General features: G+C 38.2%; 1 protein-coding gene across 4 annotated transcripts in view; it reads right to left on the bottom strand.

Annotated features, from left to right (window-relative positions):
• Positions 1-462: 462 nt before the first annotated feature.
• LOC148068079 (poly(rC)-binding protein 3) overlaps positions 463-14,965 on the bottom strand; it is a 55,434-nt gene continuing 40,931 nt past the window's right edge. The window contains exons 11-17 of one of the 4 annotated variants that reach the window (XM_087803937.1): positions 14,275-14,403; positions 11,505-11,579; positions 8,958-8,999; positions 8,191-8,266; positions 5,819-5,871; positions 4,584-4,753; positions 463-1,508 (exon numbers count right to left, since the gene is read on the bottom strand). In XM_087803937.1, the coding sequence (XP_087660063.1) occupies positions 1,472-1,508; positions 4,584-4,753; positions 5,819-5,871; positions 8,191-8,266; positions 8,958-8,999; positions 11,505-11,579; positions 14,275-14,403 (582 nt within the window). In that variant the 3' untranslated portion in view covers positions 463-1,471. Of the gene's footprint in view, positions 1,509-2,373; positions 4,141-4,583; positions 4,754-5,818; positions 5,872-8,190; positions 8,270-8,957; positions 9,000-11,504; positions 11,580-14,274; positions 14,404-14,965 lie in introns of those variants that run through there. The other 3 variants (XM_087803936.1, XM_087803934.1, XM_087803935.1) reach the window with 3 other exon arrangements.

Raw genomic sequence — 14,965 nt, 5'->3', positions numbered from 1 at the left:
ATCTGGAATCCTACTAGTACAGTTGCATAGGATTCCAGATCCTATTAATACTAGGACAGATTGACATATATTCCAATATTCAGATCCCAATACAGTAGTACGATTCCAATCTCTCCTAGTAGAGATCACTCAAGTTCACTAGAGTTCACTAGTAGAATCTGGAATACTCCTAGGACAAATTGGAATTCCAATATTCAGATCCCAGTTCAGTAGTAGTACTAATCTGTACTAATATTCCAGATCCTACTGGATTCCAATGTGTACTTTGACATATGTCTAAATATATACTGTATATATATATATATATATGTATATCTTTACACACATGCTCACAAAATTAGTAACTTCCTGTTACATATTTGATTGTCTTACTATAACTGAAGTCAACCTAATGTAAATACCACATAAACAAAATCTTAAAGGATTAATGATTTAATGAATTAATTATTTTGGAGTTTTTAAAGCCTATTTTGAACCGTAAGCAAAGATTATTTTCAAGTATATGAACATGAAACTTGATAACTATCAACTATGTAGTTGAAATGAAATGTTAAAGGCAGCAAATGAGTGCCATTGAAGATAATAAAAGTAGTTTATTTGTCTGTTTACAACACAAAATTACACCAAAACCAAGTCAAAAATTGAACATTTCGTGGTTAAACAAGGTACCATATTTTCTGCCCTATAAGGCGCACTTAAAAGCCTTTAAATTTCCAAAAAAAACAACATTGCGCTTTATAATCCGGAGCGCGTTATATATGAACATTACCTGGTTGACGACTTGTTTACAAACACTTTCATGACTGTGCGCCGACTCAGCCGACACGGATTTACGACATATGTCACATCATGGAGTAAGATTACTGCCACAGGTTTGAGTGAGTGTGTCTTGGTTGTTGTACACTCAAAACCTTTTTTTTGCGCAAAATCACTCTGCTGCGCTTTCAACCAGTCATACACGTGCGTCCAACATGTCATACACGTGCGCTCTAGCCGTCATACACGCGCTCAACTTCACTACTGCTTGCTCAACATTTGTCTGCTCACAACGAAACCCCAGTCAAACGTTTGACTGTATATTTTATTCCATGCGTTTTATAATCCCGGTGCACCTAATAGTGCGGAAAATACGGTAGTTAAGATTTTAGGATTACGTTTTTGATCATTTTTCTTGTAAAAGCTTACTTTCCCTGCAAACAAGTAAGACATTTGACTCCAGTTTCGTGTTTATTCAATCGATACATTTGACTTCATAAAAAAACTTTTCCATCTCATAAGATAATAAGAACTTGACATCAACTCGGATAGTATTTCAGAAAACCAAAAAGCAAAGGAGGCGCGAGAAAGGAAGATGAAGCGAACATCGGTGTGCAAACATGTCGTGACCATTGATCGTGAAGACAACAGCAAACAAAAGAAAAACTACATGTCATTGGCTCTAAGGTCATGTGACGCACAGAGGGGGGTACGATTAGAGCGAGGCCATTCCGGTGACTTCAGACGTGAGCCTATAGGACAGTTTTTGGGAAAGGGTTGGAAAAGGAGACAAAAGAAAAGCAGGTGTGTAAGAAGAACGCCTGCATGTTCGGTCAAAAACTGCTTTTGTGGGTCATTTATTACACAAAAACACACAGTGTGTTGCCATCAATTGTCGGTACAATATTAAAAAATCGAATTCTTTAATTAAAAAAAACTTATAAAAATAATATTAGAAGTATAACAAATACATTTTTTTAAACCTAGTTATTGATATGTTAATATTTCCTAATATCATGCATCTCTAAGTCATGTGACCACACAAAAGTTAGGAGGAGAAAAAAAAAAGGTAAATTCAAACCTTATTTTTAAATACTCTTTCTTCAAATAAATAAATGTTTATTCCTCATGATTTAACCAGTGACACAAAAGAACAACAATTAAAGAACAAGACATGCAGAGTCAACAAGGAAGAGTTTAACATTTTGGGAAAGATTCTTTCGTGGAAGATCAATAACACGTAAAGAGCCTCGTGACGGGATTGTATTAAGAGCTGAGCTCAGCAGAACCAGGTGCATGAGTGACCCGGTCGCCTTTTTTTTAGAAGGAAAAATGCCTTCGATCAGCATGTTTTCACGCCTGGAGAGAGACTCGCAATGTCACCTTACAGCTCAGTGGAAGAATTGAGAGACGTCTGGTCACATATTAACTGTTGAAGAATTGAAGATGTAAAAAAAGACTTTTTTCTTTTTAAAGAAAAGTCTTAAGAACAAGATCAAAAGTCCGGCTCTGAAGTCATAATGTCCCCTAAAATTATTTTATACAATATTTTCAAATCACACTTGAATGTCTGTATTTGATGATGTGTGTGTGTGTGGATTTATTTAAAAAAAAAAATTTAAGTTCAATTAAAGTGTGTATGTACGTGTGTATTGTTATGATGTGTGACTCTATTGTATTATAAGTGTGTGTGTGTGTTGTTGTGATGTGTGACTCTATTGTATCATCAGTGTGTGTGTTGTTGTGATGTGTGACTCTATTGTATTATAAGTGTGTGTGTGTGTTGTTGTGATGTGTGACTCTATTGTATCATCAGTGTGTGTGTTGTTGTGATGTGTGACTCTATTGTATCATCAGTGTGTGTGTTGTTGTGATGTGTGACTCTATTGTATTATAAGTGTGTGTTTGTACAAAACTCTCTTTTCATTGAAATATTGACATTAGAAAATGATCTTAAGCTCCGCCCACTGAAAACACTTTGTTCTTCTGGAGATTAAATCTTGTTGACCATAACCACACCCACTCTGCTGTGATTGGTTACAACATGGAGGTTGTCACCACACGTCCTCAATCCCGGAAGTCTCCACTTCCAAGCGACTCGTTGTATAAACAAGGGTGTGATTACAGCTGGAGGAGGAGTGAAGCCATTATTACGTCATTATGGACTCTCGTAACCTCTCGTTTGTCCAGATTTCAGAGCAACTTTATAGTAATGAGTTGAAAACATGGTCATGATGAGGAACTTACTGCATCTTGAAGAGGAAGACTTATTTAATTGTCCCTGTAACTTGCTTCTATGGATTCCTTGACCAAACGTGACAGATTCAGAAAAAAGGGAAGCTGCTAAGGCCTGAAAGATGACTTTTAAAATCCACAATTGCTTAATATTGGAGCTCTTATTTGGTTTAAAACCTTTGTTGTAATAAGAAGAAAATTATCCTTTTTCACGCTAACACATTAATATTAAGGCAGTGGTTAGCGTACAGCCATTTTGGCATTTTTGTCTTTTGCGGTCAAATAACGCCAAAATCTAAAAATAATCTTATTCCAGACACAGAGCAGTTCTTTGGGGTCATTTTGAGTCCAAGACTCAAGTTCACTGCATACGTTTGGATTGATTTTACCAAAAGGTTGCACGGCGGTAAAATGGTTAGCGCTAGCAACAGGCTTATGACGCTTCGTAAAGTAGGTTCCTCATCTTACCTCAAGTTCAGTACGTGGCGCCTTCAGTTTCATTTGAATATCTGTTTAAAGCTAAATGACTTAGAGCAGAGAGTGCCCTCTAGTGGGCTCTGAAGATAATGACACTACATCACTAGCTAGCATTTCCTTGGTCAGCGTAAGGAATCTTGCGTCCAGTCTGTCTGAACCTACAATCTCCCTAGGCTTGCCTGGGTTTACACTAGATACTACGTTTTTTTCTTCCCTAGGTTTTGTTTATCCATATGACCTGTGACAGACTGATGTTCTGTCCAGCATTTCCCCCTATGTAGCTGGGATAGGCTCCAGCCCCGACTAGATACATTAGGGAATAAGTGGTAAAAAGAAACCAACGTAAAATCAAATTGGATGTTTGTGTGAGTACTGAGTATGCTATCATGGATTGACTTGAATACTTCTGATTGTTTATATTAAAGTACAACTCCCAAGAAGTATTTCCCAAAATGCCAAACTTAACCTTTTGAAGAACAGGTTTTATCAAACAATTCTCAGTGTTTCTACAGAAAATACTAAACTGTGTTGAACAAACACAAATAAACTCATCAACAATTGTGGTTTGGAAGTTAGAGCCAATTTTTTTTTTTTTTTGGGGGGGGGGGGTAGGGACTTCAGGATGTTGTCATGGCTGAGGGGTCATTCCACATGGCAGCCACGTCCCTGAACCTGCCATCGGAGTCGTGGAAAAGTAGCATTAGTCATTGGTATTCATGGCGACCTGAAGACAGTGAGGACGTCCTGGACACGCTGATAACATTTGAGGTGCGTGTCGGAGGAAGCTAATTTGAATATTCATTGATATTAAAAAGACAATAGCGGTATCTTTATAAAAAAAAAAATAGAGCAGCAGCTGCAAAAGAAAACACATCTTTGTTGATACCGATATCCATTTCAGAGCAGAGGATGTTTTCCACCTCTGGGTGATGTTTCTTGTGGGACTATTTTCGTTTCTAGCCAAACATGGAAGAAATATATACGATTAATAACTAATTTACAATTGCTGTTTAAAAAAGAATCTAACGACACAGACGATGGCTTCACCATCTTATTCCGACCGGTTTGCTCATTAACGTGATTATTTCCCTCTTTTTAATCCCTCTTTCAGTTACCTGGCGTTGATGAGATACTGGGCCAAGCTGATGTTGGCTGGAGTTCCTGTGATGGTGATCTGGCGCTCCGACGAGCCCTCCATGGCGTTTGCGATTTTGATTTGCGCTCCTGACATCTGTCGGATCTCGTTGATTTTGGTTCCCTGACGACCGATAATGCATCCTATTAGCTGAGGAGAAACGAAGGATTTTAGACTTGAAGCCGAGATCAGAGCAAATAAACTACAAATTCAACAGATGTACTGAAACCAACACTAATAACGATCTAATGGCCACTACACGGTTCCAGTCCTTCCCAACACTATTCTGTCATTTTGTGTGATCCACCCTTCTTACGCTTGGCTGGGCTGTCATAACACTGCGCTGAAAAAATCTGGAGTCAAAAAGGTTTGGACCGTCCACAAACAACTTGTCAGTCAGACATACCGCATTAAATTTGTTTTTGGTTTAATTTAATGGCGGGTTTGTTTCTTGTGTTGGGATGTGTCGACGTGGCCTTTTGAGTGCCAGCAACTCTAAATTGTAGTGACGGGCTGATGAGGTGTCATGAAACAGTTTGAAGGTGAAGCCACTGTGTCATGAAACAGTGTCTTAACGTTAAAAGGCCACTAGATGTCACTCTCTGCTTTAAAATCTTTGGCTCTGATCTACAAAGTCAATGAAACTTGGCATCATTTTCAAACTTAGACTGACATCTAGTGGCCTTTTAAAGGTAAGACACTGTTTCCTGACACAGTGGCTTCACTATGAAACTGTTTCATGAGGCCTCTTTGAACCATCTCTAGTCAATTGTAATCTAAGAGGAGCAGGTACTACATATAGTATCAGCCTCGATGTGCAATGCTGGTGGAAACACAACCGGGTAGAGTAGAGCCAAAAAGAGCCGGTGGAAAAGAGCCATAAGCATTACAGTGTTCTTGTTTTTGAAAACATCGATGAGAAAAGGAATCTTTATCTTCAATGGATTATTGATTCAAATATTGACACAGCGTTAATAAGGCAAATTATGGCACCAATTTAGTTTGTACAAGATGATAAAGGATTGTGTATCGTATGATTTATCTGATAACGGTGGTACATTTGAAAGGTTTTTGTCATGAAACAAACAAGCACAAAGTCCGACAGAACTTAAATAAAAGGTTCTGTCAGACAGGAACTGATGTTTTTGTTGTTTTTTTGTTTTAATTTATGTTAAACACACTAATGCCTAAATAGAATTGAACAAAAGTTCTCACGTCATTAGGGATGGTAAGCTCGTGAGTGCTGGCGGGAGGACTTGCATCCAAACCTAGGGAGGAGTGAATTGAAATGATGACACAAAATCGGACAATTTGTGAGCTGAGACCTTTGCAAACGACATTTGAAATACACAATGAGATCAGCACTTTGTTACAGTCACATTTAAGTCATATTTACCCCATATATAATGAACACGAGGTTGAACGACTTGAACGTTGAAATGTGAAAATGTTCAACATGTTTTTATTCTTTGTATTTAGAAACCTTTTTTTAAGGAGTCCTCTCTACTCCTGTCTACTTCGTATAGAATGGTATCTAGAGGTTAAAAGTTAAACACGTTAAAAGTTAAACATCATCAAATATGAATCTCTGATACACCTGTGTCCACAACATAAAGCAGTCCCTGGCGTTGGATCTTTTGTCCTGAGGGTTCCTGATCTCTTATTGAAGTATCTTGATTGTTAAGGGAATTGATGGTGGTCCACTTCTCCCTGTCCAGGTCCTGAAGTCATTTTCTTAAGGGTGGCTTGATATGAGAATTTTTGAAAATCAACACTGATCTAATGATAAGAAGAGTCGACGTCCACGTGTGAACGACTGACCGATAAAACACAGAAGTCAACAGGCGGCACCTGTTTCCACCGTTGACAACACCTCGCATCTCACATTTGCTTAAGAAAAGCCAAGTCCATGTAGATTCTCCTTCATCCAGGTCAGGGTTATTCTAAAGACTGCTGAGCAAGGCAACTGGACTATGTAGAAATTTGGGAAGACGTTTGACCTCTCATCCAAGAAGCTTCTTCAGTTCCAAACAACTAGTTAGGTTAGTCAGTATACAGTGTATCTGACTAGCGAAAAGACAAAGAACTATAATGCATTGTGATTAACATGTAGGTCGTACCAACCCAACAAGGTGATTCACATCTTGAAGACCTTTTAGCTTCCTGTGTCAAATGATCCCAGTTGTGGATTTTTGAAAGAGTTCCGCACTGCATTTGAAGTATCTGAGACACTGTTGAAAAAGATGACTTCTTTAACTCCCCTTTTAAACAATCTTTCCTTTCTAACCAGCCCTTGCTCCACTCGAAAGAGTGTCCAGTGTCCTTAAAGTGGTGTTGGATAGAAAACCGACCAGAGGTAGTGGCTCTCCTGTGTTTAGAAATACGCCGAGGGATTGTTTAGTTTTCCCCTATAAACAGGTCTTGGCATTCGTCACTGCAATGAACTTTTGTTTGCCTGGGTGTTTTATCCCTGAGATGGACCAGATTCTACCTTAAAGTGTTTCCAGGCTTGAAGGGAACAGTAATGTTTGTTTCCGCAGAAGATCCTCATGAGGTTCTAAGATAAGCCTGAAAGGTATGTATATAACACTAGACAATTCCTCAACGGGAAATCGCGAGAGTGGGCTGTGCGGTTTTCCCCCCGTGATGGAAAAAACTATGAAAGCTACAAATAATTCCAATCCCACGTTGATTATTCCGACTTTTATCTACATTTTAAAGTGTGAATGGTGTTTCTACGTGAACGTATGCCAGAGCGGGAGATGTTTGAAAAACATCGCAGACTTTTTTCACTTTGTATTCTTTTGTAATTCTGATGTATTCTTTGTTTGTATGCGCTCAACGGTTCAGGGCGTGAAAAGTGTCAAAAACGGAAGGGGATGAATAACAATAAGAAGAGGTGTGAGCAATAACAACCCACTATGGACACCTCTATAGCTGAGCTATAGGTTATTAGAGAGCACAGCCCACTGATAATGTCATTGTAGTCTCTCTTCAAAGCTTTTTGGATAAGGGATAAAACGTCTTCCCCTTCTCTACAGAGTCCAGGTGCCACTTTAATGAAGATAGGAATATCTTCAACATCTTCCAGTCCAAGACTTAACAAGACGATAGTTAACTTAGATTGCTTGTGATGTCATCCCACTCTTTGTTAATTCCTTTTTGTTAAACTATGCTTTAGTTCAGCCATGAAAGTTTCGTAGACTTGAAACTTGACTTGTAAAAACCAAGTTTAAAGGGTGTCAAGGCTGGAGACGATATTTTATTCATTTAATAGATATGTTTTTCTGTGGATTCGGAGTCTAACTCTGCTAAAGTAATGTTTAGGGATTCATCCCTATACTGCTTTCGGTTTACTTTGAAAAAAACAGATACTGAGCGGAATTCAAGCGACCTATTTAAACTTTGAGCGGCATAAACTGAGACAGAGACGAGAGAAAATATATACGTAAGAAAAGAAAACTGCAAGAGCGAGGGCCGAGACATGCTGCCCCAAAAACAGAAATAAGGTGGAAGGTCAGGATAGAGAAGAACGGTTCTCCGGGTGGAAAGAGAAGGACGTGACTACGGGGTCATTGGGTACGTACCAGGGAAAGCAGGGGTGGTCTGTCCAAGAGGGGTAAAGGGGGTTTGCTGCATAGCCAACTGGTGGAGCTTGGTCAACTGCTGAAGGGTTAGGAGGGAGAGTAGAGCTAAGAGGTTACTGTTACACCAAGAATGAAACCAAAAATAAAAACCAGAGTGAAGAGATGGTGAGGAGGAACACAGGGTGGTGAGGGACAAAGATGTATGAAGAAAGGTTGATGAAGGAGGGTGACTGTCTGTCTTTTCTGCACTTTTTTTTTTTACGTCATAGCATGACTCAACCGCCGAAAACATCCGTCCCTCGTACCACTTAACCGGTGACTCATGAATGAGAACTTGATAGGTCGCTGTGAGCAGCGAGGCGCTCGTAGGTGCGACCCCCCGCCGCGCATCGCTTCATTCACGGATAATAGGATAAAGCTCTTCTCTAAAGAGGCTTTATTTTTAACGAGACCAGAAGGTGTAAAAAACCTGCTGCTTGATCCTACCTTTTTTCGTCAGCTCACCGCTCGCATCCGTCACTGACTAACTTTTAAGAAACCCTCCCAGGAAGCTTTTTTATTGAAAGGTCGGATTATTAAAGGCAACTATAAATGGACATCAAGATGGAAAACATTTCCCTTGATCAGCAGCGTGTCTTGGTATCAGCGACGCACGTCTAAAACCATTCATGCCGTCTTCAACTGCCAAATCAGCAATTTTCCCGGACACATACTTTCGGAACCTCCAGATATTGCTTACAAGGAGAGGCAAACAGTTTTCAACTTACATCTGGATGTGGGATGGCGTATTGTCCCTGAATTGTGTAAGCCTGGAATAAGAGATAGAAGTAAATCATTAGGAAAATTGATTTATTTGAAATATATATTTGCACGTGAGAACATTTTTAAATGTATGTTTCAAATACGTTTGTATTAGATTATATCGTGTAACACGTGAAGAAGAAGGAAAGGTGATGATGCTGTTGCCGATAATTTACACCTTTTTTAACACCCGAAAAAAACACTTTCCTTATTTTCAAAGGTCACTAGATGGCGATATATATAGGCTCTAATCTTGCTTTTAATCACAATTTCAGTGAAACTATATGTTGTAATTTAAAGTACGAAGACTTGTGAGCGACGCTGTATCATGAAACTGTATCAGATGTTTCATGATACACTGTCCTTATTTTCAAAGGTCGCTAGTTGGCGCTCTATCCGCTCTATAATCTTGCTCTAAATCACAATTTCAGTGAAACTATATGTTGTAATTTAAAGTAGGAAGACTTCTGAGCGACGCTGTATCATGAAACTGTATCAGATGTTTCATGATACCTCATTCACTCATCACTATTTCACAAAGTTCTTTAAGTTTTAAGTATTTTTAAAGTACTTCAACCAGTCTACCAAACAAAAACAAACAAACCACAAGATGAAACTTGTTTATTCCTTAAACACCATTTAAAGTTTGATGCTACGACCAGGATTAATATTTAATAAAACACATCATCATCACCATTGTCTTATGACAAATTATCTTTATATCGTATATAATCTTTGTTTCAACTTGAAAGGACTATAACCGAATAAATCATTCTTAAAAAAATCCCAATTTTTTGTCTGTTGTGACCACAACATTCAATAAAAGTTAGTCTCCATATGCAAACCATGAATAACATCGTGATGTTGACGGTTCTGATGTTTTGTTGCCATAAGTGGGTCAAACGCCGGCGCCAGTTTGTGATTTAACAAGGGCTTCCACAAACAAGCACCGATAATACCGTGAAGCAGAGGAAGTGCTGATATTAGTACCAATTTGAGTGATTTGTGGACTTTAAGGAAGCAAGATCAAGGGACGAGGAAGAGACACTAACGAAAGTCTGCGGCTCGGTTTCTTTGAATCATATGATGTAGCGACGATGACTCACATACTGAGTGAAGTTGGACTTTCGTTGCCACCACAACACTAAAAGATACCATCTCTGCCTGAGGTCCATAAGTACAAATGTAACAGATACAATGATGTATAGTATTCCACTTGCACACAAATGTAATGAAGGAAGTAAATATCGCAAGAGCGCCCTCTATGGAGAGGCCTTTTAGACGTTGTCGTGTGGCGTCAGAGCAAGGACTAAAAATATGTGTTCTATAAGTTAAAATACATTATGACATTATATTATGTTATTCATTGTATTATAGTAATGTGTAGAGGTTGCGCTGCCGAGGAACTACTTCCTGTCCTGAACGTTTACATTTCCATGTGCAGGGACATCTTGTGTTTATTATGTATTTAATTCATTACTTATATTACTTAAAGTGTTTTGCGTTGTATGTATGTATGTATCTATTGAATTTCTGGGATCTGTTTTTCCTTTCTCTACTATAGTCTTACTTCAACTGTAAAGTGTCTTAAGATAACTTTGTTATGATAACACACTTTAAATAAAATTGAATTGAATTGAATTTTCTGTGTAAACTACTGTGTCAGACGACACGCGATGTACCAGAGTTATGTGTAGAGGAACTACTTCCTGTCCTGAACGTTTATATATCCATGTGCAGGAATAAAGAAAACGTTCCAAGGACCCTCTGGTGTCATCAATAGAGTTAATACAACACAGAGATACACAAAGATATACTAAATATATGTTGGTTTACAGGGTAAAGAAATCATAATGACAAAACAAATGGTCTTACTCCTTTCCTGGCAAGTTTTGTTGCTTCTATAGTGAAGTATAGCTTAGCTTTTGGAAAACCGAAGGACAGTTTCAGAACCTTTTTGGCACAAACTTTCAAGCCAAAGATTCACAAAGTGAAATCATGGCTGCAGAGTACAGACAATAGTTTTGATTGTCCCTTATTTTCTCTGAATTTGCCTCAGAATTGAAATAGGTTGTGATCTTTTGTGAATGATAGCAGGCGTATACATTCACGGGAGCATTTGGAAGCTACTACGTCCAGTATCGCCGTCACTTTGCTGAACTGTTTAGATCGACTCAGGATGTTGCGAAGTGCAACATGTGAATAAATACCAAATTCGTTTTGAGAAGTTTTCATTGAAGTTCAAAGGAACAATTTCTTTTTTATGATTTAACATAATTTGTAATTAACAAAGTAAATGTTTATGAATAGTTCGAACATCATGTCATAGACCCTTAAGGTTGTTTGGTGAGACTTAATAGAACATTCTGGTCAACTATCACTAATAAATACCAAAGAAACATCCGACTTTATGTGATGAAAACCAACATCAGCCCATTAAACCTTGCATTATGATTTAGGATTTTCCCTAAGAGTAAAGGTATTATGAAGAGTATGTAGTCTGTCGTGCTTACCTGGCCACCTGAGAAAATGACAGGTGTGGAGGCGGGCTTTGGACGATAAGGAATCGTGGCACCTTTTGGTGGAGACTGAAGAGGAGATTGTTGAAATATTAGTTTCTTTTTTTAAATACATGATGAGTAAATAGCAGCGATGGTCTGATCTCATGAAACAGTGTCATGTTGTTTAGAGGTCAGTAGGTGGCGCCATCAGTTTAAAAATGATGTGAGATTAGAAGAGTTGTTAAAAACAAATGAAAATAGCACAGAGACGCCATCTAGTGGATTTTGCACATAATGACACTGCTTCATGAAGCTTCATCAGACCATCACTACTAAACATTTATAAACACAAAATTGACATTTTTAAATAATTTAACATTCCTAAAAAGAGTGATATATTATTTGCAAATCCAACATCCTTTGACACATTTTTCTCAATGTAACAAAATAGCATTTTTTCTATTTAAAAAGACAAAAAGGATAGATTGTGGCATATTTGTAAATCATTAAATTCCTCTTTGGTGTCTCATATACACAGATTGCAAACACAAATCTCAAGGCTTTCAAACTTCTCCAAAATTTATCCCCTGCTGTTATGGTGCTTGGCTGCTTTCCTCATCCTGATGACATACGAGAAAGAACAGAAAAAGTCTCCTTTGTTTACTCTAATTATCTTTAAGTACAAAAAATGTTAATGAAATTATGATTATTGGTGTATCTTACACACATATTAGTATTTATCTGAACTTTGGATGGGTTTGTTGGACATAATAAGAACACGGGGGCAAGTGGAAACTTGCTGATATACACTCGTGTCCATTGTATGGGTCGTTTCACTTGCTTCCTGATAGCGGGCGACTCTTTAAATGTCGCACAAATTTGCCTGATCGACCCACTAATCGTGAAAATATCCGTTTCAACAAAAAAATATTTAATTCATCATGAAAGTCGGAGTAGAGCTAATGGTTTAGCATTGTTTTGCTAATAAATAAAGATTTGGTTCGGTAAAGAAATCGACAAAAATAGGATGTTTATTTCATAGAAGGAAGAAATACTTATCTGAAGATATATTAGATCTCAAAAAGTTGAACACGTCAACATGACAGCTTCCCGCAACTCTCTTATTAGCCTATCGCCAACCGTAACATACTACTCGGAGTCGTGCCTATTAATAGCAGAAGCATGTGGACCCCTTCATCTTTCAGACAGCGGGAGTTTGGTGCTGTTATCGTTTCATGTTAAGTCCAGAAAAACATGGCAGCTTGAGACAGCGGTGACAGCTTTAATGAGCTTTTCTGCCGATGTTTGGCGCGACCTGCTTCACTCGCCACATGAAGAAAAACGACAGCGCTGTTTCTTTTGTGTCACCAATAGACGCTATTAATAGCATCTGAGCCTGTTTACAGACACTGATTGTATTTTTACAGAGAGCTGGTTAAAGATACAAATGATTCCGTGGAGCAGAGGTGAAGGTCGTTTACTTCTAAAAACATTTCTTTAGGCTTTGATATTATTTAAACAAACCCTCTTGTAGACAGTTTGTCCTAAAAACCTACAATAATAATAATAACCTGTAGAGATAAATACTTTTATCAGCATCATTTTTGAAAATTAGTTGCAAAATTGCAATTGTTTATCCATGTTTAATTGAGTTTTATTCAAAATGTACTTTGATGCCAAACCAATACTTTTGAAATGTGGCTGGTCCTAAACTGTGCCCTAAGATGTTCTTTAAGTATAAAGACAAACCCGATTTCTAAACCATAAATGTTTATTAGTAATTTCAAATATGCTTTTTTCAGAATATTAGGTGCATTAATACTACGAACAATGCCGAGTAATACTAGAATAATACTATGGAGCCTCACTGAGTAATACTGTGGAGCCGAGCTGAGTAATACAAGAGTAATACTGCGGAGCCTTGCCGAGTAATACTAGAATAATACTATGGAGCCTCACTAAGTAATACTGTGGAGCCTCGCTGAGTAATACAAGAGTAATACTGCGGAGCCTCGCTGAGTAATAAAAGAGTAATACTACGGAGCCTCGCTGAGTAACACAAGAGTAACACTCAGAGCCTCGCTGAGTAATACTAGAGTAATACTACGGAGCCTCGCTGAGTAATAAAAGATTAATACTATGGAGCCTTGCTAAGTAATACTAGAGGAATACTACAGAGCCTCGCTGAGTAAAACAAGAGTACTACTACGAAACCTCGCTGAGTTATACAAGAGTAATACTACAGAGCCTCGATGAATAATAGAATGGAGCCTTGCTGAGTAATACTAGAGTAATACTATGGGGCCTCACTGAGTAAAACAAGAGTAATACTACGAAACCTCGCTGAGTTATACAAGAGTAATACTACAGAGCCTCGATGAATAATAGAATGGAGCCTTGCTGAGTAATACTAGAGTAATACTATGGGGCCTCACTGAGTAAAACAAGAGTAATACTACGAAACCTCGCTGAGTTATACAAGAGTAATACTCCAGAGCCTCGATGAATAATAGAATGGACCCTTGCTGAGTAATACTAGAGTAATACTATGGGGCCTCGCTGAGTTATGCAAGAGTAATACTACGAAGCCTCGATGAGTAATACTAGATTAATACTACGTAGCCTCGATGAGTAATACTAGAGCCTCACAGTACAGCTTTATAGCTTCAAAGCATTTCATGAAGGGAATTTAAAACCCAATTTAAACCTGACATTGAGGACAAGAAAACATTGAAGGTTCTGTCGATATCATCTTTGACAGACTGGTGTACTTGATATTCACCTCCAGCATGACCACACAGATCTGTTTGACACACTGGATGATGGCTTCTGGGGTCCCAGAGATTGTCACGGCACGCTCTGTGGAGTTGGGCAACATGTCACCCGCGACCTGAACCTGAGCTCCTGTGGACTGAAGCAGACGGTTTGACTCTCTGGCGACAAAAGTGCAACAAAGAATTGAACAATGGAGATGCATAATAAATAAATACATGAATATATATAGTTTTTTCACGTAACTGTATTTATTTAGTTTTTCCTGCGACATCCTGGCAATGACTGTGGATCGTATTTCCTCTCGTATGCTTTCGGTTTTGTTACTTCAACCAAAGAAAAGTGGAACAATAACAAGAAATATATTGTATTGTTTCATGAGCTGAACATATCGTATCATATGCCTGAATTGAACATATCGTATCAAATTGTATCGTGAGGTGGTTATATCTTGTTGTAGTGTGAGGTGAATATATCATAATCGTATTGTGAGCTGAACCATTATCATGTCATCGGCTGAATATATGGTATCAAATTGTATCGTGAGGTGAATATATGGTATCGTATTGTGAGCTGAATATATCGTATCATCTGCTGAATATATGGTATCAAATTGTATCGTGAGGTGATTATATCCTATCTCAAGCTGAATTATTGACTGAATATGTCCTATTATATTGTGGGGGAAGAATCTGACGATA

Source organism: Callionymus lyra, chromosome 12 (genome assembly GCF_982586985.1).
Source record: "Callionymus lyra chromosome 12, fCalLyr1.hap1.1, whole genome shotgun sequence".
Lineage (NCBI taxonomy): Eukaryota > Metazoa > Chordata > Actinopteri > Syngnathiformes > Callionymidae > Callionymus > Callionymus lyra.
Note: the sequence above shows the minus strand (reverse complement) of the source record. Positions and strands in the feature narration are given on the sequence as shown.